This window comes from Setaria viridis, chromosome 6, assembly GCF_005286985.2.
Source record: "Setaria viridis chromosome 6, Setaria_viridis_v4.0, whole genome shotgun sequence".
NCBI classification, from domain to species: domain Eukaryota; kingdom Viridiplantae; phylum Streptophyta; class Magnoliopsida; order Poales; family Poaceae; genus Setaria; species Setaria viridis.
The window spans coordinates 2588401-2615342 of NC_048268.2; the positions used below are offsets into that span (position 1 = coordinate 2588401).

Below are 26942 nucleotides of genomic sequence, written 5' to 3' on the forward strand. Positions count from 1 at the left end.
GGTGTCATAAAAATCTGGCGAAAGGGGCTTGTTTGCCGAGTGCCAAGGGGCAGGTACTCGGCAAACAATGGATCTTCGCCAAGTGTCACTGACAAAACACTCGGCAAACGCGTCATAAAAATCTAGCGGAAGGGGCTTGTTTGCCGAGTGCCACGAGGCAGGCACTCGACAAACCATGGATCTTCGCCGAGTGCTAGTCAAAAATACACTCGGCAAACGTTAAATTTTCGCCGAGTGTCTTCCGTCTGGCACTCGGCAAAGGCGTCGTTTCCGTGACAGTCCGTTATCGCCTTTGTGCCGAGTGTTTTATTTTGTTGAGTGTTTTCCAGCACTCGGCAAAGCGTTTGCTGAGTGCCCGACATTCGACACTCGGCAAATACACTGTTTGCCGAGGGAAAGTTTGCCGAGTCCAGTTCGCCGAGTGTTACACTCGGCAAACTCTTTGCTGAGTGTATTTGGGCCTTCGCCGAGTGCCTGGGGCACTCGGCAAAAGTACTATTTCCGGTAGTGTCTCAAGATTTACGACTTTCCCGATTTTCACAGATGGACCCATGTTTTTTTTTGTTTTTGCATAACGTCTTTATGCTAGTTATTACAACTTCATGGGATTTTAACTTATCACATATACCCCCAATCTTAGGTACCGCAATGGATCAATACCCAATTCCCTTGCCAAAGTCACCTGTGGGATTGGTCTCAGCTCCCACTAGACCCTCTTTCCTCAATCTTCATGAAGCTGGGGGCCATTGAGATCCTGATGAGCGCAGGTCTTGTGTGCCGCTCATGGTTGGCGGCTGCAAGGACACCTGAACTATGGCGCTTTGTGGACATGACATGCCACAAATCGGTCTTCTTGAAGAACGTAGGTACCATGTGTGCCATGGCAAAAGTGGCTATAGATCGCTCCGGTGGACGTATGGAGTCATTCTGGGCTCAGCAATTTGTTACTAGGTGAACTCTTGGATTACATTGCCAGCAGGTATGGTTCTTTGCCATGCTAAATGTCAATTCCAGCATTGAACCTGTTTTGGGGCTTTAAGCATTTAAATTTTGCTGGATTATCAGTTTTTAGTGATGTGATATTTTCAATGTATAACCCCACTTGGTAATTTACCATTTGCAATCATTGACACGCCTACTGCTTCTAACCCCACTTGGTGAATTACTCCTCGTTTTTTCAACTTTGTGATTTTGCCTTCAATTATTCACAAGTCAATGCGATTTCGCTCCTAGTCAATGGTCAAAATAAGGGTAAATACACGAAGACCAAGGGCAAAATCACAATGACTTGTGAATAATTGACGGTAAAATCACAAAGTTAAAAAAATGAGGGTAAAAATACAATTGCACTTCAGAGTCGTAGGGGTAAGATCACAAAAAAACCTTAATTCTATAACCTGATTAATAGCAGGCCACAAATTCGTTAAATTCACATAATCATGATATATAATGTTTAGGCATTGGCTTAACTCTGCTGGTATTTGGTATTGCCCAGTTCATTCCCTTGTCCTTTTTTGTGCTTATGCATGCAGGGCCAATATTCTTTGTAGGGCATTCGACTCATCGCATGCTTATACATTTCGGATACGTCACTGGTTATTAAGGTTGCAGAAAAATGCCCGCTTTTGGAGGAGATAGAGTGCTCATATCATGCACGGCCAGCAGAGTTTTACGGATATGTTGGCAATGTGCGCCCCCAGCTGAGGCGCCTAAGAATCCATGTCGAGAAGGGGTATGATTCTGATGAGATCGAGCGTGAGATGGAGGAGGAACGTCGCCAGCAATTGGGTTCCGATGAAGAAGACGAAGACGAGGAATCTGAGGAGGAATCTTTCGAATCTTGGGAGGCGAGGAAAAATAAGGATGCCTTTGCCATCGCAGAGAGCTTGCACGAGCTCCGGCTTCTTCAGATGGCAGGCAACAGCCTGACAAACAAAGGGCTCTACGCCATCCTCGACGGCTGCCCCCACCTCGAGTGCCTCGACATCTCCAGCTGCTCCAATCTCCATGTGGACAACAAACTCCGAGCTCGATGTGCAAGGCTCAAACACGTCTGGTTACCCGGACAGCTGAATAGGGTTCGCTGCCCTGATCTTCATGTCATCAGAGAGCACGAGGGTGAAGACTACAGCAACATTGTGCGGAGCCTTTCAGAAGACGAGGATATGCATCTGTGCGCTGAGGGGAGACGGATGATGGTTCATACGGCGGCAACTACTGGCAGGACTACTCCTCATCAACCCCGTCGTCCCCTGACGAGTCCTCCGGCCCTGATGAATTGAACAAACTGACCTGTGATGACACTAGGTTCTATACTGACATCCATGAGTACTATTCTCTGTGATCATCCATGCGTCTTGTTTGAACTTTGAACCATCATGGTGTGTGCTTTTTTTTAGTTTGTGTCGTGATGTGTGGTCTCTTAAGTTGTGTTATGGTTTGTCCTTTTAAACTGCTTAAGTTGCTATCATATTGGTCCCGTTTGTTTCCGCTTATAAGCGGCTTATCGGTGGAAATAAGCGAGAATTCCGATTCCCGCCAAATGCTTGGATTATTTCCACCTATTCTCGTTTACGTGGTAAGCCACTTCAGAGATTTGAACTACGAGAAGAAAAAGCGAGAAGCGAGAAAATCTTCGCTTAGTATAGATTATAATTCAAGTATGGCTAGAAGAAACGTATCTAAACAGGGTTTTACATCTCGCCTTGTATGTCCCACTTTGGAAAGTTGGATTCTTTATTCGGTTGCTGTGAAATTGAACAGATTTACATGTGCACAGGTCACAAGCTTTGTATCACTTGATGGCCCATTAACATTCTGTTTTGGGCCTTTTGGACTTGTGCCTGTTCATGGAAACATGTAAGCAATTGTTGTCCCCCCTCGTCGGCCTTCAAGAACAAAACACAGGTTTTGTAAGAGTTCACTGACAGTGACAGATAACAATCACGATTCTCCTTTTCCAAGAGACCAAGACTCAAACAACATCCTGGCCAATCTTTGTAAAGTTTTAGTGGTAAAAAAAATTAAATCCCGTAGGTGTAGTTGCCTAAAAATATGTAGCTTTATTACAGTAAAATTCTGAGCAGCAATTCATTGATTAATATATCATGTGTTACAAAATTTTCATCATAAGACTTTTTTTAATATAAATCTAATATCATTTCATTGAAACGTAATTCATTTTTTATTACTAGAGATCCATTCTATATAAATGATTTACTTATATTTTTTTGTGACTCCTTTGTTAATACGTGCCAGGTGGATTTTTCATTAATATTTGAGTACTAGAGCTCATTCTATACAAGTGATTTACTTTTTTTATGGCTCCTTTATCAATACTAGCACAAATGCTCCTGCGTTGCTACAATAAAATATTAATTTTACTATATTCACCAACATGAACATTAGATATATTTTTAGAGTTATGTATTCATCTTGTAGCTATGGATGTTTTGTCCATTTGATACACATTGTTAGCAACGAGAAAATAATAGAGAGTTATGGTTTAAAATAAATCTTTAAAATAAAATATACCTGATATTGATAAAACAGGTTAAGAATTCATTGATTAATCTTGTGAAATATATAGCTGTAAATCACAATTACACCTCAAAACAGGGTTGAGAATGCAAATACCCCAAACTATTGTTTTACCCGATACTAATGTTGTTTCGAGCAACGCAGCACTAGCTGTATTTTTGGAAAGATAAAAACAAAGAACAGTCTTGCATAATCTCTTCGTGCTGTGAATATACCAACATAAATCCACATATAAGGGTCATCTCTTCTATTATTTTCCATTGCAAACTTGCCGGGACGGTGGCCGGCCTTTGGCAATTTCTCGAGAACATGTGCAATCCTTTGGACACTTGAAACCAGCATCCAGCTCAGGTCCTGTTTGTTTCAGCTTCTCGGATCAGCTTTTCGACTTCTGGCAGTCAAAAACTGGAAAGCTGAAACAAACAGTCCAGCTGTTTAGCTAGCTTTCGGAAAGCTGGACACCTAGCTTCTGAGGAAATAAACTGAAAGTTGGAAAGTTGGCTAAGAGGAATTTTTCCTGACTTTTGATGTGCTGAGAAGATAAAAATTTATTACAAAAACCAATAGCAAAATCTCAGCAATCAAAAAGCCAGCTTTCAGAAAGGTAGCTTTCCAGCAAAAAGCCCAAAAGGAGAAGCTTAAACAAAGGCCTTAGTTCTGGGTTTAAGCCATTTATTTAGGCCATGTTTGGTTCCTTTAGTCCATGGACTAAAGTAGCTGTTTGGTTCATTGGACTAAAGTGGACTAAAGTACTTCAATGTTGTTGAACAAAGACCCTTTTACCGTTATTCCCAACCCACCCATGCGCTGCCTCCTCCTAGCACCAAGCACTGCCCATCTCCTCCGGCACCTTCCTCCTACCACCCCTCCACTACCACCCCTCCACACTGCTGGCCTCCCTTCCTCCCTCTCCCTGTTCTCCGTGCGCTGCCCCTCTGCGTGCCGCTCGCCATTCCTCCACGCCGCCTCCCATCATCCTTCCACGCCGGCCTCCCTCCCTCGCCGGCACCTCCTTTACCTCTTCCCAACTGACCTCTCCCTCACCTCGCCAATCCTGCTCGACCCCGCCACCCCACCACGGTAATCGACGTGGCGATGTTTGTAGGGCGCCGAGGGCGCGGAGGTCGAGGAGGTGGAGGGGAGGAGCGAGGAGGATTGAGAGAGGAAGACGGTGTGGTCGAAGTTGGGATCGTAGACCTGGTCGCTGTAGGCGGCGTGGAAGAGCTCGACGCGGTCGATGTCAATGGCGATCTGGTGGCCGGGGCCCGCGGAGGCGAAGGCATGCGAGGCGGCGTGGGAGGGGTAGAAGATGGCGGCACAGGAGAGGCAGGTGTAGAGGCGGGGAAGTGGGACGGGTCACGGTGGCACAAGGGGAGCAATGCAGGAGCTCGCGCTTGAGCGGGCGCACGCGGAGGCAACGACGGAGGAAGCGCAGCGGGTGCGAGGCAAGGCGGCGGCGTGGATGAGGTGGACATCAGGGAGGGGAGGGGACCGGACTGGTGCGGAGTAGGAGGGTGCGGGGAGGGGGGCAGGGGACGACATCAAACGAGGGGTAGGGATGTCCCCAACCCAAATTAGTTCACTCCACTTTAGTCAAGTGTTTGGCTGTTTAGTCCAAGATTTTAGTTCAAAAGGTTTTAGTTCATAGGAACCAAGTCCTAACTTATGGTTTCCATAGGTAGTCTTTAACCATGTCAACAAAATTTACTCTCGAAACTATCACTCCAACCAATGTTTAACAAAAAGAGGTAAGTGCTCAACTCCCCGGTCCCACCTACCAGCCAGTGCTACAAGAACCTTCGAGTTACCCCTACGCGGCCCTACCTCCCGGTCCCATCGGATACGCTGGTTCGTCTTCTCCGCCTGGTGCCCTCCCCTGATTCGGCGGTACCTGCTCGTGCCCGTCGCCGCGTCTTCCGAGGTAACCCCCCGAACGATCACCAGCCGACCACCGTCATCCTTCATCCCTACTCATAGATTTTTTCCTCAACTGTTTCTCTTCGCTCCGGGGCCAGGGTTTTTTATTTCGCTGGGGTAGAGGCCGGCGCTTCTCCGTTCAATTTCTTGGCGGCGGCGGGTGGGTGGTTTCTTGCGTGTCCTTTTGTTCGATTCCTTTCCCCTTTTGGCCGATTTCGCGGCCCCTTTTGTTTGATTGCGACGTAGCTAGGGCTTGCCGGCTGGGGTTTTGCGGCCTGTCGAGATTGGGGGCTCTTCTTGGCGCCGGTTCCTGACTGCGACAGATTGAACAGCGGTAAATAAAACTGCGCGCGTCGGGCGGTTGTGTTCGTAGTACTAGTGTATTGTCCTAATAAGATTGTACTAATAAACTACCGCTACTCTCCTTATGTTCATCGAGGAGAGTCCATTGCATACACTATCGCTGAAATTACAAAATGTGATCACGCTGGGCAATAACGCCTCGGCAGACTGCCTCTGTGGCCGGATCGGAGCTAGATCAAATGGAAGCCAGCGGCCACGAGCTTCCTATTTTGACGCATGGTTGATTGGGTGATCGAGTAGGCGAAGGGTTTAGGGTACTGTAGGTATTTTACTATTTACCTATTTATTATACTTAATATATATATAATAACCGAGTAGAAAAGGTCAAAAGGGTAAATCCACATCGTACCCCTACTTCTTCCCGTTGGAAGAAGCTTCGACGTCTCACGGCGGCGGCGGTGGCCCACCTGCACAAGGAGCACAATCCCCTTGGCTCTCAAGGATTGCCTGGAGAACCCGCGACCATCTCACGGTTAATTACTGGCCACCCTAACCGCATTCTGGAATTAGTATCAATCTGGGATGTATGTTTCATCTTCTTCTTTCTTTGGGAGAAAGGCACGATGCAAAAGCTTTGATTTGGTTCTTCACTTGTATTGTTCCGATAGATCTGTTAGGAAAATTTAAAAAATTAGCATTGTTTCATCTTTTTTTTTTGAAACCTTATTGTTTCATCTTTATGATTGGAAGAAAATAATAACTCCATCGTACGTTGTTTCTACTTGTTTCTACTTGTTCTTATTGTTTCATCTTATCGTACGTTGTTTCTAATAGGTTGATTTTCCAGTGAACTTAGATCATGATTTTTTTCTTAACTCATAACTCATGGTTGTGATTCTGCAGGTACAAGCATAAGGATCGGAGGAGAAATCACAGGAACAACAACAGTTGGAACAAAAATAAGAGTGTGCGCTGAGGTGGTCACACATGGGAAACAAGTCCCATAGTTCAACAGCACCTGTCAAGCATAGCAGGCATAAACGGCTCATAAACGACACCTAATTCGCCGCCAGAGTATGCAAGGCTGTGACACCGGCCATCTGCGAATTCTACGCCCAAGGCAGTGCAAGCATGTCACTTGAGGACTTGTACAGGTGATCAATCACCTCTCCCAAGATTCTCTCTTTCCTTCTGTCTTCCCAGTTGATATAACTGATGAATGTCTATTGAGTCGACAGGGATGTTTACAATATGGTCCTGCATAGGAAGGGCGAAGAGCTCTACTCGGTGACGGAGACCGCCATGGCCTCGGAAGTGCAGAGCCTCTACAGGCCTCTGGACGACACTGCTCCGGAGGAAGATGATACCTTGTTCTTGCAGGAGCTTCCTTGCCATCCCACCTACACACCACATCTGACTATATAAGGGATCAAATCCTTTTATACTAACTCGCGGGGGACCCTTTGGAACACCAACCGGGATAATGTGCATTTACGTATAGGAGTTGTTTGAAACCATAGATGCATGACTTAGTTCCTTTGATCTGAATACTAGTCTGTTGGGTCAAGGGTCTCAAGGATTTACTTCTGCCCCAGCCACACGTGGGGTACCCTTATATCCCGGTTGGAAACACCAACTGGGATAAAAGACCCCCTTTTATCCCGGTTAGTGTTACTAACCGGAACTACAAAGGTTCCAGAAAAATAAATAATTATGCCAGCCCGTGCTGGACGCCCGCCCATGCCGGCTTGCCCGCGGCCACACGGCTGCGCCGACTGCCCGTGGCCGCCCGCCCGCCTGCTTCGCCTGGAAGAAAGAGAGGAGGAGCAGGGAAATAAGGAAGAAGAGAAAGAGTGCCTGCGCGAGATAAGGGTGGGGAGAGAATAAGGTCGAGAGAGAGAGGGGGGACAGCCCCGATTGGTGAAGCGATGCATTCTTTAGTCCCGGTTGGTAATTCCAACTGGGACTAATGGGGGTCTTTAGTCCCGGCTGGTGTTTTCAACCGGGACTAAACGTCTCACCAGATTCCCCCATCCCACTAGCTGTTAGAACCGGGACTAAAGGGTCTCTTTAGTCCCAGTTGATATTACCAACCGGGACTAAAGCTCCCGTCGTCGGTGGCCGTCAGTGGTGGCCACTTGACCCAGGACTAAAGGCTCTTTAGTCCCGAGTCCAAAGACGATCGGGACTAAAAACGCTGGATGGAAGGTCTCTTCTCTACCAATGATATGTGAGTCAAGTGGGGGTTGTAGCTCTGATTCGTCTACATATAATTTAGGGCTCCAAAAAGTACGCGGGGTAGCACATGCAATATCGTGTCATATGTATCTTTCTGAATCCAGGATAAGCACATTGTTCATTATTCATCCTCTACCCATTAACTGGCAAAGGTACCAGAAGTTCCATTAATGACTATCTAGTGCTGCTACACTTTATTAGATCACATGGTTTGTCTGTCAGCCTGAGTTAAGAGCACATAATGCTAGGTTGAAGTTCTGAGCAAAGTACCATATGTTTCCCAGATCTGATTAACCACTTATTATAATTCAGAATACAAGTTGTTTAGGACGTTGACACTGTCTACTGCTAGGTAATGTTTTGAGAAAAAAATCTGTGCCACCATGATGATTATGATATCCCATCTGAGTTAGGAATATCCCAATTTAATGTAACAAGGGGAGTATGTGGTCTCCAATATTTGCAGCTCAATGTATAGACCGATTGCAACTTGAACCATTGGCTAGTTGCAACTACACGGTCGAATTTATTGCACTGAGATATTAATGTGGGGATGTAGGTGGCGTACAGTATAAGGCGGGGGGTTATATGAAAAATGTTCTGAGGAACTGTGCCTAGCTACTTGCACCGTAGATCTCCGATCCGACGGCCCATGGTGGGAGTTTTCAGGATTCCACCTACGAGATGGTTTGCACTGCATATTTACCCCATATAAAGTATTCAACAAACATGAGTGCAGCATACCAGGGCCATGTGATACCATGTTACCTTCTATGGACTAGGGTAGCTCCATCTATAAATATAACCCCCACTAGTAGAAAACTGAGTATTAGTCCCGGTTGGAAGGGTGCAAATCTCTCGAAAAACTATCCGGGATAAAGTAATCGAGACAAAAGGGGGGTGTCTTTTATCCCACGTAACACCAACCGGGACTAAATGGGTCGCCACGCCAGGCGTGGTAAAGGCCCCCTTATATCCTGGTTAGTAATACCAACCCACACGCGCAAGTCACAGGTCACGCGATTTTCACACGAAATATGCGCGTGCGCGGTTCGTGAGATTCGAACCCACGACCTCAAGCCTCGTGCGTAGCTTCCTAGCCATCCCACCTACACACCACATCTGACTATATAGGGGATCCAATCCTTTTATACTAACTCACGGGGGACCCTTTTATCCTAGTTGGAAACACCAATCGGGATAAAAGACCCCCTTTTATCCCGGTTGGTATTTCAACCCGGGATAAAAGGGTCTCAAGGATTTACTTCTGCCGCAGCCACATGTGGGGGACCCTTTTATCCCGGTTGGTGTTACTAACCGGGACTACAAAGGTTCCAGAAAAATAAAAAATTGGGCCAGCCTGTGCCGACCGCCCGCCCACGCCGGCTTGCCCGCGGCCACACGCCCGCGCCGGCTGCCCGTGACCGTCCGCCCGCCTGCTTCGCCTAGTGCGCGAGATAAGGGAGGGGAGAGAATAAGGTGGAGAGAGAGAGAAGGGGGGAGGCCCCGATTGGTGAAGCGAGGTATTCTTTAGTTCTGGTTGGTAATTCCAACCAGGACTAATAGGGGCGTTTAGTCCCGGCTGGTGTTTTCAACCGGGACTAAACGCCTCACCAGATTCCCCCATCCCACTAGCCATTACAACCGGGACTAAAGGGTCTCTTTAGTCCCAGTTGATATTACCAACCGGGACTAAAGGTCCCATCGTTGGTGGCCGTCAATGGTGGCCACTTGACCCAAGACTAAAGGCCCTTTAGTCCCGGGTCCAAAGACGATTGGGACTAAAAACGCTGGATGGAAGGTCTCTTCTCTACCAATGATATTTGAGTCAAGTGGGGGTTGTTGCTCTGATTCGTCTACATATAATTTAGGGCTCCAAGAAGTAGCGGGGTAGCACATGCAATATCGTGTCATATGTATCTTTGTGAATCCAGGATAAGCACATTGTTAATTATTCATCCTCTACCCATTAACTGGCAAAGGTACCAGAAGTTCCATTAATGACTATCTAGTGCTGCTACACTTTACTAGATCACATGGTTTGTCTGTCAACCTAAGTTAAGAAGCACATAATGCTAGGTTGAAGTTCGGAGCAAAGTACCATATGTATCCCAGATCTGATTAACCACTTATTATAATTCAGAATACAAGTTGTTTAGGACGTTGACACTGTCTACTGCTAGATACATCTATGGACTAGGGTAGCTCCATCTATAAATACAACCCCCCTTCTGTCACACTTCAAATACGATAAGGTAGTAAGGAAATAGATACCCTACGATCCTAGCTAGCCATGGCCTCCTATTATGCAATAGCCGTGCTTTCATTATTATGCAATGGCCTCCTATTATGCAATAGCTGTGCTTTCATTGTTTGCCTTTTCCATATCTGCAGTACGCGCGCTGGATGACAAGAAGCTGCAAACCACCCTATACATAAAACAGACACCTGCCACGGACCAAAGGGCTGTGGGAACTGATACAATCGTCATTAATTGGGTCATAAAGGATGGGCCTGCTGGGAATACCATCGGGCATGCAGAGGGCCTCACGACCCATGCCAACCCAACCCAGAATTTCTGGGTAACCATAATGGATTTGGTGTTCGAGAGTGGAAGGTAAAGAATCCTTTTTTGGCTACAAAATTGCTTGTGTTGTGGTATTTACACAAGTGTATGTTTATCATATTACGTGGCTTTCTTCAAAATGATGTTTTGGGGTTTTAAACATAGCTTTGACAACTATTTTTTAATTTTGTTCTAAAAATATAAAACATATGATACTATCAATGCAATTTTAATACGATTCTAAACGGACATATACCATCTCCATTTTTTTGAACTAGGTACTTTAAAAGTTTTGTATGGACAAAGTTTTCAATCTTTTACTGGGACCTTGTCCCAAACTCTGTTTTGGACTAGAACTTGGTGATGCAACTGTCAAGCCCTACACTGCTACTCCTGACCTTTTAAATTATGCATGCATATTCTGATTCTGTCAACAAAATAGCCTCGCTGGATCAACACTTAAGGTGATGGGCCTTCATGGGGGGAAGATTAATGGACCAGGCCAGTGGAGTGTTATGGGGGGTACAGGAGACCTTACAATGGCACGAGGTATTATAAATTACAAAATAATCCAAGAAGACGGTGCCAGCAGGACCTTTGAAATATGCATATTTGCATACTACACTTCAAAGGAAACCATTCCGGTAAGTGCCAGATACATTTTTATCTGTTGCTAGTATTGAAATTTTCTCTTCATATTTTGGATAAAATTAAATAGGACAGCAAACATCTATACATACCTTACCACTGCAGTGTACATAGAAGTAGTTTTAGTGAATAGATGAATTCATCTCCATGAATGTGAATATGTGATGGAAACAATACTCACAAATGATGAATGACCACATTCATAAATTTTATGCAGATTCCGGGTGGTATTGGCATTTTCCCTTGAGACATTGCACTTCGGACATAGATTGGGACCATCCTTCACATGTTTGTGTGTGTTGAGACGAGATGACTACTAGATCTACGATCTATTTTATGCTTCATCCTAAATAAATTATCCGCCTATGTATTGTGACTTACCAACCACTCAGTTGTATTCTAGAGAGCATTGCATGCAATTCTTCATACCTTTTTATGTCATGTTCTCCTCGTCACAAAAGATCCTATCATCAATAAATGTGCCATTTTTTTGTGAAAAGATGTTTTAGTAATATTTTTCTGGGCATTCTCTTCATGGTTCGAGAATTTTGTGTGACTCAAACATCTAGCAACTGTAGCCTTGCTATGTTGTGAAGGAATAATACCACCAGAAAAATCACTTTTATTTCCCGTACCAGGGCTGCGAGTGTGGCAGTGATACCCAATGTACCACACCCGGTTCTAAAACACATGTAGCAATACTAGTCTTTGGTGGTCGTTCATAACTGGCAGTACAGTTGCCATAGTGAAGGCATCATTTTCCGGCAAGCTACAAGTTACGCAACTCTAAAAATGGATGGTCTAGCCTAGTCATGCATTGTCCTAGGAAACGGGTAGCAAAGGGGTTCCCGACCGGTAGTAAACGTTGTTTCTCCAGTAGTACCTATATGCACCCAAATACAGACACAACAGGAAAAAGCTACTAAGGCCATTCTTAATTTAATATAAATAGACTGCTCTTAAATTTCATAACTCTCGCCAATAGTTACCTTGGTGATGACGCCAGAATGGCTGGCATGTACTTCAAATGATTCTAGTATTACTTAGAAATTTAGCTTGAAAGCACATGGAATAACATTGTACAATTTAACTAGGTCTATTCCAGGGTTATGAATTTATTTCCACAATTAAGCAATAATTGCAACATTGTATCACGGATTAACAAGAAAACACTAGGGTAAACATTGGGGTAGGAAAATAATAACCTCTATACGCAAGACTATACCATGCCAAGGGTAATATGGAGATATTACTATCTTGGATTGAGATCTAAATTAACAAAATTATGGAAATACGGGGCACTATGGGGGGCAAAACATATGAAAACTCAATATCAACGTGCTTTGTAAACGTTTGTGGAGATTTCAAAGAGTGGATTGGATTTGGCAAGAGATAATTAGAGCTAAATACCTTCGGGAGTTTACCTTCAAATCAGTGAAGCACAGGTGGAACCTTCAAGGGAGAAGTGTAAAGACTAATTGCGTGGGGTATACCCTCTTCTAGAATGGTATTTTCCGGTATGAGACTCCTTTATGTGATGGATTTCCAATGCTATATGCCTTGTGTTGGCAATAGGAAGTTAGTGTGTGCAAATAGTATCGCAAATCATAGGAAGTCCCTGCCGATTTGAGAATCCTATTGTTCGTTCGTACCTTGTACAGTAACAGAAGAGAATTCTAACCATGGATTGTATATGGAGTTAGAAAAATTACTATAATCCTCAGTGCTTCCACTTTTAGGGTTTAGACCTCATGGTTTTGCAATGATCGACTAGCATCTTTCGATAGAGAATGCCCAGTTCCTTCTTTCTTATCTGACCCACCTAAACAAATTGCAGGTGCAAGTCTAGTTACAGGGACAAATAAGACATTTTAACTTGTTGACGTTCGCAATGGCATTCTCTTTCATATGGCAAGTTGACTCGAAGGTACCATTTTCTATCGAAGTCAGTAGGGAAGACCCATTTAGTTATCTAGGACAGGGAGTGAAAACTAGGCCTGCTGGATCCTACTCAGCTGCTGTAACTACTACTCAAGAGCCCCTTTCACCAGAAGTAGCATTTTCTGCTGAGTGTATTCCAAGGCTAATCCAATCCACATTGACCAAGACCATGGGTTGTTTCCGTAAGGGGGTGATCTGCCATCTTGAATATAGTGCCAGAAAAGACCGAGCTGGAGGAAATGGCTGGGGCAGGAGGAAGAAGATGTCCGATTTATAGGAGGGAAGTTAGTACCGGATGGAGGCTTGGAGTTAAGGTTGGAGGCTTACTGGGTGAAGCCTCCACCCGGTACTAAAGGTTGCCAATTACTGGGTGAAGCCTCCACCCGGTACTAAAGGTCCTCAGGCACATTAGTACTGGTTGGAGGCTTCAACTGGTACTAATGCGTATCCTTTAGTACCGATGAAGCCTGCACCCGGTACTAAAGGGGATCACGGGGCGCTACTGGGGAACTAGCCGTTAGTGCCGGTACTAATACTCGGGTCAAAAACCAACCGGTACTAAGCCTCGGGATGCATGCTGAGCCTAGGGATCCACACGCGTAATTATGAAGCAATAATTACAAGGATTCAAGTTGACTCTGGAGAAAGATCTGCCAGCGATATGTGAGCAATTACACGTTGGATCACATGTTTGGTACTGTTTACATTGAGTCATAACCTATATTTTTTCTCTCCGATCTGATCAAGTGTAATCATTTATGAATCAATAACTCTTGAGAAATAATAACCATCATAAACAATTATGAAGCAAAAATAACCAAGGATTTGAGTTGACTGAGGAGAAAGAGCCGCCCACAATATGTGTGGAATTACACGTTGGATCACATGTTTGGTACAGTTTACAAGAGTAAAGAAACAAACCATCGAGTCATAATAAATTATAATTTGCCCCTTTGATCCGATCAAGTAATCACTTACTCCCTCCGTCCTAATAAATCGTAGGTCGTTTTGGCATTTCTATAATCATAACTTTTGCTATGCAAGCAAAAGTTATGATCCTAGAAATGCCAAGGTGCATAGCAAAAGTTATGATCCTACAAATGCCAAAACGACCTATAATTTGGGACGGAGGGAGTAGGAAGCAATAACATGATACCTGAATTATGAAAGATTTGCATTTGACTTTACCAAAATCTCTTCCAGCAATATGTGAGTCAAGTGGGGGTTGTTGCTCTGATTCGTCTACATATAATTTAGGGCTCCACTAAGTACGCAGTGTAGCACATGCATGAAACATCGTCTCACATGTATCTTTCTGGATCCAGGATAAGCACATTGTTAATTATTCATCCTCTGCCCATTAACTGGAGTTCCATTAATATAATGACTATCCAGTCCTGCTACACGTTACTAGATCACACGGTTTGTTCTGTCAACCTGAGTTAAGAGGCACATAATGCTAGGTTGAAGTTATGAGCAAAGTACCATATGTATCCCAGATCTGATTAACCACTTATTATAATTGAGAATACAAGTTGTTTAGGACGTTGACACCGTCTACGGCTAGGTGATGTTTTGAGAAAAATTTCTGTGCCACCATGATGATTATGATAATGATTTTTATGTATAGCAGAAGTTTTACGGAGCATCTAGTAATAATTATTTTGTATGCTCATTCTTCCGAAGAAAATTACATTAATGGTCAAACTGATGGAAATTTTACTTGCATGAATCCTAAAACCTACCTTATATTTATTAATTGGGAGTGGTAATTTATAAAAACGAAACAGCCTGATAATGACTTTCGAAACCACAGCAAAGGATTCCAACTGACCTACATAGTATATTGCCAGCATCATGTGAGCTATGTGTCCCTTGTTTCTTTGATTCCAACTGGCCTTGGAGTTGCAAATACTGTTGACTAGCTACTCCCAACCGAGTTAGGAATATCCCAATTTAATGCGACCAGGGGAGTATGTGGTCTACAATATTTGCAACTCAAAGTATAGACCGATTGCAACCCTGACCATTGGCCAGTGCAACTGCACGGTCGAATTTATTGCACTTAGATATTAATGTGGGGATGTTGGTGGCGTGCAGTATAAGGCAGGGGGTTGTATGAAAAATGTTCCGAGGAACTGTGCCTAGCTGCTTGCACCGTATATCTCCGATCTGACGGTCCATGGTTGGAGTTTTCGGGATTCCACCTACCAGATGGTTTGCACTGCATATTTACCCCCATATAAAGTATTCAACAAACATGAGTGCAGCATACCAGGGCCATGTGAAACCATGTTACCTTCTATGGACTAGGGTAGATCCCTCTATAAATACAACCCCCTTCTATCACACTTCAAATACGATACGGGAGTAAGGAAATAGATACCCTACGATCCTAGCTAGCCATGACCTCCTACTATGCAATAGCCGTGCTTTCATTGCTTGCCTTTTCCATCTCTGCGGTACGCGCGCTGGATGACAAGAAGCTGCAAACCACCCTATACATAAAACAGACATATGCCACGGACCAAAGGCCTTTGGGAACTGATACAGTCATCATTAATTGGGTCATAAAGGATGGGCCTGATGGGAATCCCATCGGGCATGCAGAGGGCCTCACGACCCGTGCCAACCCAGCCCAGAATTTATGGGAAACCATAATGGATTTGGTGTTCGAGAGTGGAAGGTAAAGAATCCTTTTTTGGCTACAGAATTGCTTGTGTTGTGGTATTTACACAAGTGTATGTTTATCATATTATGTGGTTGTCTTCAAAAAGATGTTTTGGGGTTTTAAACATAGCTTCGACAACTTTTTATTAATTTTGTTATAAAAATATAAAACATATGATATATCAATGCAATTTTAATACGATTGTAAACGGACATATACCATCTCCATTTTTTTGAACCAGGTACTTTACAAGTTTTGTATGGACAAAGTTTTCAATCTTTTACTGGGACCTTGTCCCAAACTCTGTTTTGGACTAGAACTTGGTGATGCAACTGTTACGCCCTACACTGCTACTCCTGACCTTTTAAATTATGCATGCATATTCTGATTCTGTCAACAAAATAGCCTCGCTGGATCAACACTTAAGGTGATGGGCCGTCTTGGGGGCAAGATCAGTGGACCAGGCCAGTGGAGTGTTATGGGGGGTACAGGAGACCTTACAATGGCACGAGGTATTATAAATTACAAAATAATCCAAGAAGACGGTGCCAGCAGGACCTTTGAAATATCCATATTTGCATACTACACTTCAAAGGAAACCATTCCGGTAAGTGCCAGATACATTTTTATCTGTTGCTAGTATTGAAATTTTCTCTTCATATTTTGGATAAAATTAAATAGGACAGCAAACATCTATACATACCTTACCACTGCAGTGTACATAGAAGTAGTTTTAGTGAATAGATGAATTCATCTCCATGAATGTGAATATGTGATGGAAACAATACTCACAAATGATGAATGACCACATTCATAAATTTTATGCAGATTCCGGGTGGTATTGGCATTTTCCCTTGAGACATTGCACTTCGGACATAGATTGAGACCATCCTTCGCATGTTTGTGTGTGTTGAGACGAGATGACTACTAGATCTACGATCTATTTTATGCTTCATCCTAAATAAATTATCCGCCTATGTATGAATCCTAAAACCTACCTTATATTTATTAATTGGGAGTGGTAATTTATAAAAACTAAACAGGCTGATAATGACTTTCGACCACAGCAAAGGATTCCAACTGACCTACATAGTATATTGCCAGCATCGTCTGAGCTATGTGTCCCTTGTTTCTTTGATTCCTCTACCTCTGTAGCGAGCATAATTCACTTGCGGTGAACGCTAATTTCTGATAAGTTACCAAGCCAAGCCTTGCATTACAATGGTCAATTTTGATACGAGCAGTCGATGAAGATGGCATGTTGATCCCCACGGATGATGCATGTCAATAAAGCGTTAATCCTTAGCTTCATCCCATTCGCTAATAAAGACACAAATGCCAATGTCTATCATCATATGAATAAAGCTCTTTTTTTGGCTTATTTGATTCTTTTTTCCTTCGACGTTCTGTTTAGCATCACTTTAGCTGATGTTGAGTTTTGGGTAGAACGGCAATAGGTTAGGAGACTATATCAAGAAATATATGATCCACTGATGGGTTTGCTCGAGCTGTAGCTTGAGCTAGTTGAGTACGAGGACTTCGATGACATAGATTCTCATGACCATGGTTTCCATGGAACCAATGTTTGCTGAGTGCATTCTATTGAGCACTCGACAAACAAGTTTTTTGCCGAGTGCTGTAAAAAAACACTCGGTAAAGTTTGGCACTCGGCAAATGAGGAAAAAAACACTCGGCAAAAGCTAGGCACTCGGCAAAGAACCGCCACGTGGACATCCGTCAGCCCGTGTGCCGTCCGTTAGTACGTTTGCCGAGTGTCCGTTAGTGGAAACACTCGGCAAACAAATACACTCGTCAAAAGAGCCAAAAGACACTCAACAAAGGTAGACACTCGGCAAACATATATGTTTGCCTGAGTGTAATTATTTGGCACTCGGCAAATGAGTGCCAAATAATTTCATTTTTTTTCTCTTTTGACCTTGAAACTTTTTCTACTCTCCACATACAACATCTGGTATTCCATGTTAAAATTTGGTATATTTCTAGATCTGTTTGCTATATTTAATTAATTTATTGCATTTCTAGGAATTTTTTGGAATAAGTCAAATTTGAACTGCAAGTTATTCAAATAATAGAATAAAATGAGTAGAAAAATGATATTCATGTTACTGAGTCCAGTGTGAGGCCTTACCCGGGAAATGAAATGAAATTTTAAACATCTTGTTCAGAAAACACGACCACGAATGTGTGGCGGAATGGTTTTTAAATTCTAAACAAAGCAAATGAAGTCTGAAAATCATGAGATTTGTCATGATGTGATGATATCATACGTGGAGGCTGTGGTAAAAAATTGAGAAGGTTTTGCATAATTTTTCACGTACGATGTTTACAAACCGAAGCATCTCAGAAGAAGAATCGTAGCGTTGAGAAGGATTCGGTAAGATTTGGAGTCAAAGCGATGGTCGAATTGGGGTTTGACTTCAAAACTTTTAGTATAGGCGATAGAGAACATAGATTGTTTCATGTGAAATTTTGGTAATTTTTTGGATCTCCCTTTGATAATTTTAATTTATTCAGTGCAATTATAGAATTTTAATGGATATAAATTAAATTTGAGTTGTAACTGCATAAAATAATGGAATAATATTTGTAGAAAAATTAAGTATATATTGTTGAGTGAATTTAACAAGGTATTTTCAAAGTACATCAGAATAATTTTAGAAAAACACGTTATGGAAAAGAAGGAAAAGAAGGAAAATTAAAAAAAAGCAGGGTTTGCCGAATGTCGAATCAGGGCACTCGACAAACCCATCTTTGCCGAGTGTCAGATCTGAGATACTCAGCCAACAAACTTCATATCCACCGGCGCGTCCCTCACCCCCCCCACACACACGCACACACGCAAACCCACCTGCACACACGCACCCGCACACCCGCTGCCAGCTCCCAACGCCTTGCCGTAGGCACGTCCCGTGCCACCGTCCTCCCACGCCGCGCCCGCAATGTGAACGGCATCCTTGGTATTTTGATTAGGGAAAAGTCCCCTGGCCTGGTGCAGTTCGACGAAACTGTCGAGCCAGCCTACACGTGGGCCCACTATGCTGCCATCCCCAACGCCCTTGATCGGGATGGTAGGGTATTCGCCAACAAGGTGTAGCGTTTCAAGGCCGAGCTTTGGGTAACTCTTTCTGGCACTACATTGCTCAATACATGGCACTGATTGGACATTCTTGAAATAATGACTGGATACATCGCGTCTATATGCAAGATTTCTTTAGATGCAAGGAGGGATACGAGGCCAAGGCGGATGCTGTGGCTGACAAATCTGCCAAGAAAGTCATCAAGGACATGCACTACGAGGTGCGCGTCCAGGCCGTGATCCAATACCATGCAGACATCCATAGAGTGAGGATCGCTAAAAGTGAGGCAAGAACCATGAAGCTAACCCGGGAACAATACATGCAGGTAAATATAGAACATTAATACTTATTTTTTCTAAGATTAATTACACTTAATTTCATTTTCTTATATGTCATATACTTGATGACGTAGGTGCCTCCATGGTGGTGCGCCCACGATCTGCAGTGCTGGGCCCGAATGGTGGACAGGTGGTGCGACCCCGCGTGGGAGGAGAATCACAACACTTGCTGGGAGCGGCGTTTGTGGATGAGGGGTGCACCACACCATCAAGGCAACCTCAAACTCTCAGAATACGTGGGTACACGAATGCATTTCTTTATTCTAACGCTCAATTCTCCATAATTTCTAATCATATTGCTTTTTTTTGCAGTCGGCGGCACATGGTGGCGAGCCTTGCTCCCAGTTCAAGGCATATGATTTGGCCCACAAGGGCAAGGTGATGGCTGACGTCGCCTACAACCCGGATGACCCACCCTTGGCGTACAACTATGAGTCCGTCCACAGTTGCCTTGATGGATACACATCGATGGCAAGGGCAGTCCATGGCCCAGAGTACGATCCGAGTGCCCATGACCTTGATGGAGAAGTGGTCATGAGGACGGGAGGAGGCAAGAAGCATGGCCGGTTCTAGATTGGTGACGACAGAATCGACACGGCCAGTGCTCCGACTCTCTCCCAACTTCGAGCACGGAGCACGAGTTCCAGCCTAGCGATACGCCCCTGGCCGGACTCTACAAGGTTCCAGATGAACGAACTCCAGGTTATTTCTATTTTATTCATCGTTCATTGATTTTTACATACTTTTGCGTTGCATTGTAACATTAGGATGAAATATTGTAGGCCCAGCTGGAACAAGAGAGGAGGCTACGGCAGGAGCTCGAGCGGAGGATGGAGGCAGAGCGTTTGCAGATGTTTGAAATGATGAGGGGTGTTTACGCTGCAATCGATCAACCTCCGCCACCGATGCTAGTCCCTCCTCCTCAACCTGCTCCAAATACTCCACCAGGCACTGTGAGTGACTTCATAATCTTATAATCACCGTTTCTAGTTTATGCAGAATCAATCTTTTCTCCTTTGTGATGTGCGTTTCTAATTTCTAGTTTATTTCTAGTTTGTAGTTAACCTTGTAATCATTGTTTCTTTCTCAATCACTTTAACTTAGCTACTTTCAGTTTCCGCAGAATTAATCACTATTTCTAGTTGCTAGTTTATTTCTAATACTTGTATGTTTCGTTCTTGTGAATGATTTATCTCTTCTCCTTTGTGCAGAATCAATCTGCGGCATCGAATGAGCCTTATGACCGACCGTGCTCACAATGGTCACCATGATCACAGTGACTACGTTTATTTGCATTTATGATGAGCCTCGAGAGCGATTGTGAACAAACCTACTTGTGATTTTTAAGAGTATTTGCATTTGTGATTGTGAACAAACCTACTTGTGATTCTGAAGTTTATTTGCATTTATGTGTTGTCGATATATCTATATGAACTACCTGTGATGCTTATTGTGAACTATCTATGATGGACGTAATGTTTATTTGAGTATGGTATGTTATATGTGACCGAACAAAATAAACTGGATATATATGGTAGTTTTGCCAAGTGTTACACTCAGCAAAAGCCCTCTTTGCCGAGTGCCATGCGAAATACACTTGGCAAAGGGGCCATGTGGCAAAAACCTGTGCATTCTGGGCTTAAAATGGAATCTTTGCCGAGTGTTAGGGCCTGTGAAACTCGGCAAAGGGGCCAAAATCTGGGCCTAGATTGGCATGTTTGCCGAGTGTTAGGGCCAGGACACTCGACAAACAAAGGCATGTTTGCCGAGTGTCAGGACTGGGATACTCGGCAAACGGGCATGTTTGCTGAGTGCCCAGGCCGTTAGACACTCGGGAAACGCGCCGTGATCATCTCCGCGCCGTCACATTGCTTTTTTTTTTGCTGAGCATCGGGTTTAGCACTCGGCAAAGTCTTTGCCAAGTGCGTGATAAAAAACACTCAGCAAAAAAACATTTGCCGAGACTGTAGACGCCGAGTGCTTTGTCGAGTGCTTTTTGGGCTTTGCCCTGTGCCGTGGACACACGGCAATCCTATTGTTTCCGGTAGTGCGTTCTACACGTTCATGGCACCCTATGTGTCGAAAAATCCACGAGCCGCGTATATCAACTACATGGATCTCGATCTGGGCACCAATGACTGGAAGAATGCTACTGGTGGAACGTCTGTGGCCCATGCAGCATCATGGGGCGAACGTTATTTCTTCACCAACTTTGATCGGTTGGTTCGGGCCAAGTCTAAGGTTGATCCTGAAAATGTGTTCAACAATGCACAAAGCATTCCTCCATTACATTATGTTAGAGAGCACAAATTTATAAGTGGCATGTAACTACAAACATTAAATGAATGGATAATCTGATGTTTGGAGGAGTTCTTGTGTTGTTAATGGTGTTCTTGTTTACCTTCATAGTTCTACAAATTTCTAAGAAAAAATAGACAAACAATACTTCATCACCTTTTTCAAATTAAGTTATCTAAATAAGTTATTGGAAAAATCTTTTAAATACTTTATGGGATAGTTTGTTAATATTATTTTGAAAAGTTATATAAATATTTTATGGGGCAAGGGCGGCCGGCCGGTGGGGGGCGCCGGCGGTGCTCGCAGCGAGGGGTGAGGGTGGCCCGCGAGGTGGCGAGGGCGGCTGGCCGGCGGGGGGTGCCGGTGCTGCTCGCAGCGAGGGGGTGAGGGCAGCCAATGGGGGGTGCGGGTGGCTCTCGCGGCGCACTAGCGGAGACAGAGTGATAGTGGGTGTGGCTGGAACTGTGGAATTAGAGATTATATACTTAGGATTCTTGTTGGGCTGAGCTATACCTAGTTGTTGGACTGCAATGTACACTTCGGGCCCGTGAGTCACCCATGGGGGAAATTCAAAATCCGCTCCGCCCCCGCCCCATTTCGGGTCGCTGAACCCACAAACCCGCGGGGGGAACAGACCCGCCCCCACCCCCATTGGGTCCAAACCCGCCCGACTGCCATCCCTAACTAGGGCACCAAAAGGTTTTTGATTATGGTCACTTTGGTCGCATGGAGAATAGTGCTCGATATTTTTCTGGAAGCTCGATATTTTTTTTTGGAAGGACATAGATGAAATGCCAATTATGAACGAGCTTCGCTACTTGGAACTATTTAACTGTGAACTCACTACCGCTGGACTGTCTGTCATCCTTGACAATTGCCCTCTACTGGAATCGCTCCACATTACAGGGCTTTCAGTTGGCAGGATGAAAAAGAATTTAAGGGAGAGATGTGGTAGGCTGAAGGAACTAACTCTTCCTGCCCATGAGTTAGCAGGTAACTCTTCCTGCCCATGATCTCTTTAATCAGTGGGAGTAAGACTTTAATTACATATAAAAGGTATGCCTAGTCTTTTCGGGATCTTTGTGTTGCATTATTGGTGAAGTCTATCCGAAAAGATTGTATAGTGGAAAGAGGAAGTACCTAGATTTAGCTAAGGAAAGGTGCACAACTGGTGGTACGACTCCCTTCGTCCCAAAAATATAAGTCATTCTCCGATTCAAAATTTGTCAAAAAACAAGTTATTATACTCAATTTGGAATGTGTACATGCGCATGTGGACAGGCGGCAGTCAATTAGCACCAAATATGGTTAATAAATAGGGGCAATCGAGGTTATTTTACCTCCTTATTAATCTGTCCAAAAATTCCTAGGATGACTTGTTTTTTGGGACGGAGAAAGTATGTTTGTAAAAATGGTCTCGGACAACTTGCATGTCTATGATGTATATATTGTGGAGAGATAGAAAAGTCCTTTTAGAGCTCTCACACAATGATTTAGCATATATCCTTACAATTTGAAGGAATTCCTGGGGATCACCCTGTTTGAGAAGCGTCCATCCGTTAGATGTCTTTACATCCAATGAAGTACTGAATCAGGCAATCAAGAAGCCCTTTCCTTGAAGTTATTGAAATTTCAGCCATATTTTTACAGAACAGTGACGTTCTAATCTGTTTGCCAAGCTTGTTCCCGTCTGTAAAAACATTCTCACAAGGTTGTAGTTTCAACGATGTCAGAATTGTTTGGTTGTGAACTGACTACTGGCAGACTGAAGAACAACATTATTGACAGTTCACCTCTACTATAGTCTCTGCACGTTGATGGCTCTTTCCAACTGGAGGGGTGAACGCTGGCAAGCATTTGGATCTCGTCTAAATATACATAAAATTTGCCATTCAAAAATAAAGTTAAGCATCAATCATTAATGTTTTAGCCGACCTCACAACCGACCTGAAACTGAAAGGCTATACATTTTTTAAATAATTTTCTGAAAACAAATCATTGACAGAGGAGTCCGAGTCACTTAAGGAGGAGAAAGGATGGACTAATTTGAAGTCTCTTCGCACACGATTTCGATTCCTGTTGTTACTGCCGAAGATCCACGCGTTCCCAACCCAAGCGATGGCCTCCTCCTCCGGCAGCTGCTGCCTCCGCCGCTGCATGGAACCTCCGCCAGCGGCGAGGGACTGGGCGGGGCTGCCGCGCGACGTCCTGTGCATCGTCTTCCTCAAGCTGGGCATCCGGGAGATCATGCGCGGCGCCGAGTTCGCGTGCACGGCGTGGCGCCGCGTCGCGCTCAAGGAGCCCGCGCTGTGGCGCCGCATCTACATGCCCACGATCTGGAGGTACTCCAAGACATGGCGCCGCCCTGGACCGCGCCGCCGGCCAGTGCGTCGCCTTCACCGGACCCTGCGACAACCACTCCCTGCTCGACCTCGCCGAAAGGTATTCATCGTGTTCTTCGTTCTTGTTACCTTCTACTCTGAAATCTGAATGGATTGGAGAACTTGCAAGCTCCAATCCAGATCTGTTGTTTCATTACATGAACTACTATAAGTGTATTGTTCTGACTCGAAGGTGTGTGTTCCTGCAGAGCACCGTCTTTGAAAAGCCTCGATCTCTTCGACTTTGTTGCGTGCAATGAAGTGTTGGACGAAGCCCTCAAGCAGCTCCCTCTCCTAGAAGATCTTGAAATTTCACCGGCGCATCGCAGCTCCGACGACTCCAGAAGGCTGTTCCTTCCAGTTTGCCAAGCTTGTCCCCGTCTCAAGAAACTCGTGCTCGGGCGCCAGAAGGTTTTTGCCCATGACTACTCTGACGACGGCGTGGATGATGGTGACCAGCAGCAGAGTCATCGAGAGCGGTGGTCATGGGATTGCATATTTCGTCCCGCTGTCGAGAAACAAGCACTTGAAACTCCAGTTATGTCCGAGCTACGCTCCTTACAACTGTTTGACTGTGAACTCAATACTGCTGGACTGTACCAAATCCTAGATGTGTGCCCTCTACTGGAATCTCTCCACGTTACAGGGCCTTCCGTTCATGGCGAGATGGAAAAGAAGCTAAGGGAGATATGTGCTGGACTGGGGAAAGGGAGTCTTCCTAGTCATGAGGCAGCAGATGATGAAGGTTCAGATGATTACTGTAATTCACAGGAGTATGATGACTGGAACTAAAGAGTATTATGCCTACTGATCTTCTAGGGATCTTTAGAGTTGCAACAACGGAAATAAAGGTGCATTGCTATAATGACATTGTGTAACGGGGTCCTTTGCGGACTTGGGGCATCAATGTCACATTTTATTGAATTTCAAGGCACCTACAAGTTTTACATATGTATCTATGATCTGTCTAATTTGACTCTGCTCAACTGATGTTCTTGGCACTAGTTTATTGTGCATCACACAGAGATGACTGTCTTAAAAGACACAGGCTGCCGTCGAGATCTTTTTTTTTCCTTATACATTTATGTGTCATGTACTCAGGTCAACTCACAACTTTATGAATTCTACCAAGTGTGGAATAGTGATGAAATGACTAGCTATCTTTGCTGAAAGCAATATTAATAGTCCATCCCTTAACATTGGTCGCAGTGATGATGTCAACGTGGATGGCATACGACAATAGCATCAGGGCTTGTTTATGGACACGACGAAGACCAAGACGGCCAGCGAATGGCGTTCAGCATGAACTCCTCTCCGCAGCACCACCGGCCTCGTCTTGTTGGGCGGCATCTTCACCGGCTTGTTTATAGAATGCTTGATTTTACTGAACATATTTTCTGGATAAATTCAGATGTTGCCTGGCTGATATAGGGATTAGAATTATATTTCTGAAATTTTTTGAACAAATCAAGATACTGGAATATATCTACAAATTCTGAGCATTGATGCACTGTAGTCTTTTATTTCTTCGATCGATTTCACAATATTTTGGTTCTTGTCAGACAGGCAACATACCAACTGACAACGAAAATAAGCATCAAACCGTTGTGCACACAGCAATATGTCTCCTTGGGTTCTTCCATGGGCTGCCAAACCTGAGGTCGTAGTCGTCCATGGAGTCACACGGTAGCCACAGCGTCTTTCACCCTAGTAGCACCCTAACGGAAGTATCATGAACTAAAGATATTGTCCGGATCTCCTGGGCTCCATGGCTCAACCTCAGGGCTGCCTGTGGCTCCATCTCAGGGCTTCCAAACCTGAGGTCGTAGTCGTGCATGGAGTCATGCGGTAGCCTCAGCATCCACACCCTAGCACACTTGGCACGCATCTCATCGTCCATCTCGACGTTGAAGCAGTGGCGGATGTCGAGGGACTCGAGGCCAGCGCAGCCACCGAGGATGGCCGCGAGGCTGGCATTGCTGAGGCTGTTGCCGAAGATCTGCAGCGACCGGAGGCTGCACATCCCGGTGATCCCCATGGCACGCCGCCGGACCGCCAGTCGAAGCAGTACCTGCTCAGCCGGAGGCGGTTCAGGAGCGGGCAGGCCTCGGCAGCGGCCGCACAGGTCTCGGCGAGGTTGATGAGGCCATGGTTGGTGGCGGCGCCGGAGTAGAGTGAAAGCTCGAGATCCTAAGCACGGGGAGCTCCCATATCCCTCCGTGGAAGAAAAGGAGGAAACATGGTGCCTATCTTGACTCACCACGGTTGCACGTTTATATATGGTGAAAATCACCGAGAGTTTTACAAGGATACAATCATGATCACCTAGGACTCGGTTTGCTTTATAATTCGTATTACACAAGGTTTATCTCCAAGCAACCGAGTCTATCTCTAAGATCACAATTGTCACGCACGTGCACGAGTTTATCTCCAACACTCTAACGCACGGCACATTACCTTATTACAACCATGATTCTAACATCCCTCCCTCAATCTAAACTTCTCTACTTCTTGAGATTTAGATTGTGCTTAAAATATTCAAACTCCCCAGTTGTCAAGGCTTTAGTGAAACCATCTGCAACGTGATCATGAGTAGATACTAACTGGACTTGTAATTGTTTCTTAGTAACCCTCTCACGTACAAAATGAAAATCAATTTCAATGTGCTTTGCACGAGCATGAAAGACTAGATTTGCTGAAAGATATGTAGCTCCCAAGTTATCACACTATAATATGGGCGGCTGTGTTAATTTTACTCCAAGCTCAAGCAGCAAAGATTCCAACCAAATCAGCTCCGCAGTAGCATTAGCTATAGATTTATATTCTGCTTCAATACTAGATCTTGAAACTATAGCTTGCTTTCTAGCACTCCAAGACACTAGATTAGGACCAAAGAATATTGCAAACCCTCCGGTAGATTTTCTATCATCAACACTACCAGCCCAATCAGCATCAGAAAATGCACTCAAAGTTGTCGAATTTGCCTTCCTCGTATGCAACCCA

The 26942-nt window shown here is 44.4% G+C and overlaps 4 protein-coding genes and 1 pseudogene across 4 annotated transcripts; all 5 read left to right on the forward strand.

Annotated features, from left to right (window-relative positions):
* The first annotated feature begins 648 nt into the window (after positions 1–648).
* On the forward strand, positions 649–2282 carry LOC140223097 (putative F-box/LRR-repeat protein 22; annotated as a pseudogene).
* A 7979-nt stretch (positions 2283–10261) lies between these two features.
* On the forward strand, positions 10262–11726 carry LOC117860282 (uncharacterized). Its single transcript, XM_034743548.2, has 3 exons — positions 10262–10615; positions 11007–11208; positions 11430–11726. The coding sequence occupies exons 1-3, from the start codon at positions 10335–10337 to the stop codon at positions 11457–11459; spliced, it is 513 nt and encodes a 170-aa protein (XP_034599439.2). The 5' UTR covers positions 10262–10334; the 3' UTR covers positions 11460–11726.
* Positions 11727–15498: 3772 nt separating this feature from the next.
* LOC117861358 (uncharacterized) lies at positions 15499–16895 on the forward strand. Its single transcript, XM_034744896.2, has 3 exons — positions 15499–15839; positions 16230–16431; positions 16653–16895. Exons 1-3 carry the CDS (start codon positions 15559–15561, stop codon positions 16680–16682), a joined length of 513 nt encoding a protein of 170 aa, XP_034600787.1. The 5' UTR covers positions 15499–15558; the 3' UTR covers positions 16683–16895.
* Positions 16896–18424: 1529 nt separating this feature from the next.
* Positions 18425–20434, forward strand: LOC117862214 (uncharacterized). Its single transcript, XM_072294661.1, has 3 exons — positions 18425–19247; positions 19335–19496; positions 19573–20434. Exons 1-3 carry the CDS (start codon positions 19044–19046, stop codon positions 19831–19833), a joined length of 627 nt encoding a protein of 208 aa, XP_072150762.1. The 5' UTR covers positions 18425–19043; the 3' UTR covers positions 19834–20434.
* Positions 20435–23444: 3010 nt separating this feature from the next.
* LOC117862019 (uncharacterized) lies at positions 23445–24888 on the forward strand. Its single transcript, XM_034745528.2, has 2 exons — positions 23445–24000; positions 24149–24888. Exons 1-2 carry the CDS (start codon positions 23677–23679, stop codon positions 24197–24199), a joined length of 375 nt encoding a protein of 124 aa, XP_034601419.1. The 5' UTR covers positions 23445–23676; the 3' UTR covers positions 24200–24888.
* The last annotated feature ends 2054 nt before the right edge of the window (positions 24889–26942 follow it).